We start from the raw sequence: 6,650 nt of genomic DNA on the forward strand, positions 1-6,650 counted from the left end.
TTTTTTTTTTTTTTTGCAACTATGTTGCCCAGCCTGGTCTTGAACTCCTGAGCTCAAGCCCAGAGTGCTGGGATGACAGATGTGAGCCACCACACCCAGCCAAGCATCTGCGATTTCTTAACAAATTGACCTCACACCACTCATTCTCTTTTAAACCTGTATTTTCCCACTTAACATATTGTACCATGTTCCCAGCTATTAAATGCTCTAAAAATCACGGGCTACAGAGTTTACCAGTGTCTTAAACTTCCTTTAAGGCATCCTCAGTAACAAGATAAAGCCTTTCTGTTCAAACATTTTTGACTCTCTGTCCCCTGCTTTGCAAGTCCCTGTGCTGCCCCATGTGCCAGGCCTATGCTGGGCCCTGGGGACACCATTGTGACCGGGGTAGACTGAGTCTCACCTTCAGTGAGCTTCCCCTGCGGCTGGCTCCCCAGAGGCTTCTCACTACCACCCTCCTTCCACCCTCCTTCCCTGGCTTTGAACTCCTGTCTCTTCCCCACCAGCTCTTTTTTGCCTTCTCATTAGAAGATCTGTCCCAGGTGGGGACAGGGAGGGCGGCATGGCACCTGCACACAGCATTTGGAAACAGAGCACTGTGCACCCCAGAGTACCCAGCTGCGTGCTCTGTCAGGTCAACTGCGGCTCAGCAAGCCCGTCACTGTCCATGGTCCTGTGTCTCCCAACTGTGGGGTCCTCCGCTTTCATTCTGGGAGCTCCCTGAGGGGTGGACAGAGTGTCTCTCCCAGTTTCATCCAGTGCAGTGGGCTCTGTGGTTGCCTGGAGGTGGGCCTAACCAAGGGCATTGGTGGCGTGTGTCACCCACTGCCCACCTGGTCTGGGCTCCCGGGGTGAAAGGGTCAGGGTGTACAGGGCTGTGCGCACAGGCAGCTCCCCTACAGAGCAGGTGCCAGGAGCCAAGGGCTGTGTGAGCCCGAGCTGGGATGCCTGGGGCTGACAGGCCTCCTTCCCTACGGCCCGGGGTAGCAGGAAGGTGGGCTGCCTGGGAGGGCAGACCTCAGGCACCGGGATGGGAGCAGAGGCTCCCAGCGACTTCCCACAGCCGGGTGCAGCCTCAGTCCCAGATGCTCAGGCTTTTTCAGTGGTTCCTCCCCTGGAAACGTTTGTGTGACGTCCTGTGTTGAGAGCTTGCTTACCGTGGACAAATAGATCCTCTCCTCCAGCTGGGATCTATTTGTCCATTTATTCATTCATCCTGTGTTCATTCATCCATTTACTAAGTCACTAATTCACTCATTCAACAAACCCTTGAGTTCCTAGCAAGCCTCGGGCCTGAAGGGCTAGGTCCCCAGGGCTGAGGTCTCCAGGGAAAGGCCTTTGCCCAGAAGGCTCGTAGGGCCCTCCGTCCAGCCCTTGCTCCAGGATTCAACCTCCTTCCTCTCTTCTTGTCTCTAGCTGGTGAGCATTCAGAGCTGTCCCAGAGCCACAGGCAGGTAAGGGGGCTTCAGCAGGAGGTGTCTCCGGTGGCTGGGCAGAGGGTACAGAGGATGCTGGGGAATTGGACAGTCCCATCAGCCAATGGAGGATGGATGGAGCGTGGAGCTCGCCCAGAGCAGGACAAATCCCGCTGGGTCACTGGGTCTTGTTCCGAGTCCCAGCCAGCCTGTCCCCTCCCCACCAGGGCACATAGAATGAAGTGGGGGCCCTCCCAGCAGAGCTGACCTGGGGAACATTCAACTACTTGGCAGGGTGGGGTGGAGGCAGGAAAGGGAAGGTCGGGGCTGAGACGCTCAGAGCATAGAGGAAGGGAGACACATGCAGAGACACAGGGACAGAGGCTACAGGGCTCCGTGGACACCCACCCAACACCTCCTGCCCCCCTCCCCCAGGCTGCCGAGGAGAGTGAGCAGTACTACGCGAATCTGGAGCTGCTGACATGGCCTCTGCAGGAAAAGCCAACACCATCACCCCAGGTGGAAGTGGAATATAGCACCGTGGTAAATGCGGGAACCTGCTGCGGGGCATGCGGCCCCTGGGCTGTGGTAGGGCATCCCTGGGGGTGGGCAGAAAGGGAAGGAAGGGGTCAGCTTGATGATCTTACACCTCTCAGGGACAGGGCCACACGGAGATGGAGCAAGTGTAGATTTTGCCAGAGCAGGGGTCCTTAGAAGGGCTTGGTGTCACTGTGGCTGGGGGTCGGGGGGTGGCCACCAGCTGCGGCCTTGACAGTCCGTGAAGTCCGGGATGGGTTAAGCACCTGCTGTATATCATGCGCCAAGGTGAGAACCTACCATTTCTCACTGTTTTGGTCTCATCATCTCTTTGGCATCAATTCTGCTTTCCAGGTTTTTGTCTGTGACCCGCTGTGGGTCAGTCCTAGGGCACAGCCACCTTCAACTGGGATAAGGGATGGGGCTGCCTCCCTGGGTGGTGATGCACCTGCTAGGGGGAAAATTCAAGCAGAGGCTGGGGGTCACTTGGTGGACAGGATGGGTAAGCATCAGAGATGCTTAAAGGATCCCCCAGGCCTGGGAGCCAAAGGAGCCCCTCAGACAGGTTGTGTGGTGCCGCGGAGGGCTGGTGCCAGGGAGACAGGGGATACTGTTGCTGGTCTGCCTGGAAAAGCGGCCCAACTCCCTGGGATGTCTCCATCTGCTACCATTCTCCCCAGGCCGCTGTTCTTACATCGGCCAGAGGAAGAGGGATATAGTCCTGTCACTTCCGGGTCCCCTGATAGCCACGCCCCTCCCCAACCTCCAGCCAGCTGTCTGGATGAGGATAAAAGTGGTCTGGGAGCCCAGGGTCCTGCATGTCTCCTGGCCAAGTTTCTTTTCTCTTTTTCTTTTTTTGCGTCTCACTGTGTCACCCAGGCTGGAGTGCAGTGGCACAGTCTTGGCTCGCTGCAATCTCTGCCTCCCAGGTTCAAGTGATTCTCCTGCCTCAGCCTCCCAAGTAGCTGGGACTACAGGCATGTGCCACTACACTGGCTAATTTTTGTATTTCTAGTAGACACAGTGTTTTACCATGTTAGCCAGGCTTGTCTTGAACTCCTGACCTCAAGTGATCCACCTGCCCTGGCTTCCCAAAGTGCTGGGATTACAGGCATGAGCCACCTCGCCCGGCCAGCTGCTGACCAAGTTTCTGAGCACCCCTGCAATGGTCAAGCCTGATCCCTTCCTTGCATAACATGATCTTGTGTCCACACAGCTTCGTGGTCTGGGACCAGCAACAGCCTTGTTTTTCTAACTGGGTATCTCATGCTCTAAAGTGGATGGGGCATGGCCTTACTCTTCTCCTGGCCCCCTTGGTATAAGTTGGGACTCATGCCCACAGCACAATGAGTTAATCAGAGCTGCAGGGCCAACAGGGTGCCCCTATACTGGCCTCAACTCTACCTCAAGAGCTAGGGGTCCTCTGCAGAAAGGGACCTGTGGCTGCTTCATTGTGAGAACTTTTCTTTTTTTTTTTTGTGACGGGGTCTCACTCTGTCACCCAGGCTGGAGTGCAGTGGTGCAATCTCAGCCCATTGCAACCTCTGCCTCCCCGGTTCAAGCTATTCTCCTGCTCATCCTCCTGAGTAGCTGGGATTACAGGTGCCTGCCACCACACTCAGATAATTTTGGTATTTTTAGTAGAGACAGGGTTTCACCATGTTGGTCAGGCTGGTCTCAAACTCCTGACCTCAAGTGATCTGCCCTCTTCAGCCTCCCAAAGTGCTGGGATTATAGGCGTGAGCCGCTGTGCCCAGCTTCGAGAACATTTCATCAAGAGAAGCACAGAGGTGTCTCAGGGGAGCCCAGTCAACTCTCAGGGCCTCAGTTTCTTCCCGTAGAATAGACCAGGCTGGGTCAGCCCTGAGGAGCCCAGGGAGCCTCCTGCCTCTGATGCCGGGGACATCGTGCTGTGGCTTGCCCAGGTTGGGAGGAAAAGCTGGGTGGACAGGATCGTGGAGCCCGGTCCTCAGGAGGGAAAGAGGCCGGGACAGTGGAGCCTCTATAGTGAGGCCTCCCCAAGGCCCCTCAGGTGTCCTCCCTCCTCCGTCCTGTGCTGGGGGTCCTTCCTAACCCTGCCTCTCCTGAGCCTCTGGCTTCTCTCTGCAGGCTGCCCCCAGGGAAGAACTTCACTATGCCTCAGTGGTGTTTGACTCCCAGAGTCAGAATTCTAATGCCAACAGGATAGCTGCTCAGAGGCCCAGGGAGGAGGAACCAGATTCAAATTACAGTGTGATAAGGAAGACATAGGCCTGCCTCGCTGTCTGCCCCAGGAAGCCCAGGGATGGCTCCCTTGTCCCTGGCCCACGTCCTCCTCAGCCTGCCCTCAACGACAGTGACCAACAGACAGGCAGCTGGGTTCCCCAGGCCGTCCCACTGGTGCCATCAGCTTGGCTGGCTTCCCTGAGGGCCGGCAGAGCTGGGGGTTCCAGGGAGCAGTAGGAAGCACTCCCAGCTGCCAGCGCCTGTTGCCTCTTTCCCCTTTGCCCCGGCTTCATCCTGGCTCTGTGTCTGGAGGACGAAGCTCCTTCCCATGTGGCTCCAGGAAAAGATGTGGCTCACATAGGCGGCATCTGCCAATAGCTTTGTCAATTACAGCCCCATAGGAACGTCTGGAATTGCTTGGGAACTGGGGAGAACTGGCAAGAAGAGCCAAAGCAGCGATCTCTTCACATGGAGACTATGGTGGGGTGACCCCAGGGGGAGCCCACGAAAGATCAAGTCCCTCCCCATCTCACAGACAAGGAAACCAAGGCCAGAGGGAGGAGAGGATTGCTCATGGTTCCAGAATCAGTGGCAAGTTTCTCAGGACTCTTAGGTTTATTTTTAACATGAGATATAAAAACAGTTTCAAATATCTTCTTAAGGGAGAAGTAAAAAGTTATTTAAACAATGCCTGCTATGTGTCTGCAATCCTCTGCTGAAGAAAGCTCCCGGCTTTGATGTCAGATGAGTGCAGAGAAGGCTTGAGGGCACGGGTTGGGGACATCCTAAGAGAAGTTCTCCCTGAGTGGGAGAAGAGGGGTCACAGCTGCTTCTCACCATGATGTCTGTTTGCTTGTTTGTTTTTTGGAGACATGGCCTCGCTGTGTCCCCCAGGCTGGAGTGCAGTGGTACGATCACAGCTCACTGCAGCCTGGAGCTCTCAGGCTCCTGAGTAGCTGGACTACAGACACGTGCCACCATGCCTGGCTTTTTTATTTTTTGTAAAGATGGGGTCTCGCTATGTTGTCCAGGCTGGTCTTGAACTCTTGGCCTCAAGCGATCCTTTTGCCTTGGCCTCCCTGAGTGCTGGGATTACAGCATGAGCCACCATGCCTCACCATTTCTATGATGGAAAACACAGCAGTTTTCTTGTCAGGAGATTTGATTTAAAGAGCTGTCCAGGCTCTCTTGAGTCTGTGGCAGCTGCCAACAGCTTTATGTGTTTATTTTTTAATTTAAATTTTTCCTTTTTAGAGGCAGGGCCTCACTATGAGGCTCAGCCTCGAACTCCTGGAGTTGTGCAACGTGGACTCCTGGATCTGAAAGTTGAGGCTGCCACGGAGCCTATAATGTGGGCAGGGCTTAGATGTGTATCTGGTATGGAGGGGAACTCAGAAACGGTTGTTGACTTCACTTGAATTGAGCCCAGTCACGTTCCAGTCCTGACCTGCAGTAACCCTTCTTGGGGTCCTGTTTCCAGAGACAGAATTCTGCCTCTGGAATTCTGGTTTAAAACACAGAGGCGCATGGCACCAGACAGATTCTAAGACTCAGAAGGTTGTTTGAAGGACCCCTTCTCCTCAATAGGAGTGAACTTTAATTCTCTATGATTCTCTGAATCAATATTTTTTCTTTAATTCAGTCTGAATTTCTATCAATTAGAAGTAAGTCTTTGGCCGGGCGCAGTGGCTCACACCTGTAATCCCAGCATTTTGGGAAGCAGAGGTGGGCGGATCACGAGGTCAAGAGATCAAGACCAGCCTGGCCAACATGGTGAAACCCCATCGCTACTAAAAATAAAAAAATTAGCTGGGTGTGGTGGTACATCCCTGTAATCTCAGCTACTCAGGAGTCTGAGGCAGGAGAATCACTTGAATCCAGAAGGTGGAGATTGCAGTCAGCCAAGATCTCAGCACTGCACTCCAGCCTGGCGACAGAGCAAGACTCTCTCTCAAAAAAAAAAAAAAAAAAGTAAGTCCTCTGTAAAATGCAAATGTCTAGGCTGTCAGTTGGTAATCAATGCCAGCCACTGTAACAACCACAACCTCCATAATAAAACTGGGTGGAGATACTTACCTGGCAGGGGAGATACCATGATCATGAAGGTGGTTTTCTCAGGGTGAGGCTTATCCATTGCACTCCGGATGTGCTGACCCCTGCAATTTCCCCAAATGTGGGAAACTCGACTGCATCATTTGTGGTAGTGGGGGACTGCATTCGTGCTTTCCCCTGTTTTTAAATTATTTAAAAATTTAAAAATTCATTAATTAATTAAAAAAAAAACTGAGTGGAGTGGCGGCGACGAGGCTGGGGCAGGAGCATGTAACAGCCACAGCCACACACTGGACCCGGCCCCTTGCCCTGTCAATCTCTACGGCTTGGTGGAAGAACAAGTTCTGAGGTATAAACCACCTGCCCCTTGGAAAGTGGCAGCCCCTTGGGAGTCCTTCCTATCACTTCCTACCGGTGAGTCTCAGTTGGGACCACCCCCAT

General features: G+C 53.9%; 1 protein-coding gene and 1 non-coding gene across 2 annotated transcripts in view; both read left to right on the forward strand.

Moving 5' to 3' along the window:
• The window catches only part of CD300A (CD300a molecule), a 20,263-nt gene extending 15,416 nt beyond the window's left edge, over window positions 1-4,847 (forward strand). The window contains exons 6-8 of the mRNA XM_017535633.2: window positions 1,417-1,454; window positions 1,851-1,958; window positions 4,062-4,847. Coding sequence (XP_017391122.1) covers window positions 1,417-1,454; window positions 1,851-1,958; window positions 4,062-4,202 — 287 coding nt within the window. The 3' untranslated portion in view covers window positions 4,203-4,847. The remainder of the gene's footprint in view (window positions 1-1,416; window positions 1,455-1,850; window positions 1,959-4,061) is intronic.
• Window positions 4,848-6,225: 1,378 nt separating this feature from the next.
• Window positions 6,226-6,389, forward strand: LOC119472313. Its single transcript, XR_005201447.1, has one exon. It is a non-coding gene; the product is annotated as a U1 spliceosomal RNA (small nuclear RNA).
• Window positions 6,390-6,650: the final 261 nt, after the last annotated feature.

The sequence above is a fragment of the Cebus imitator genome, unplaced genomic scaffold (assembly GCF_001604975.1).
Source record: "Cebus imitator isolate Cc_AM_T3 unplaced genomic scaffold, Cebus_imitator-1.0 Scaffold93, whole genome shotgun sequence".
Taxonomy (NCBI): Eukaryota; Metazoa; Chordata; class Mammalia; order Primates; family Cebidae; genus Cebus; species Cebus imitator.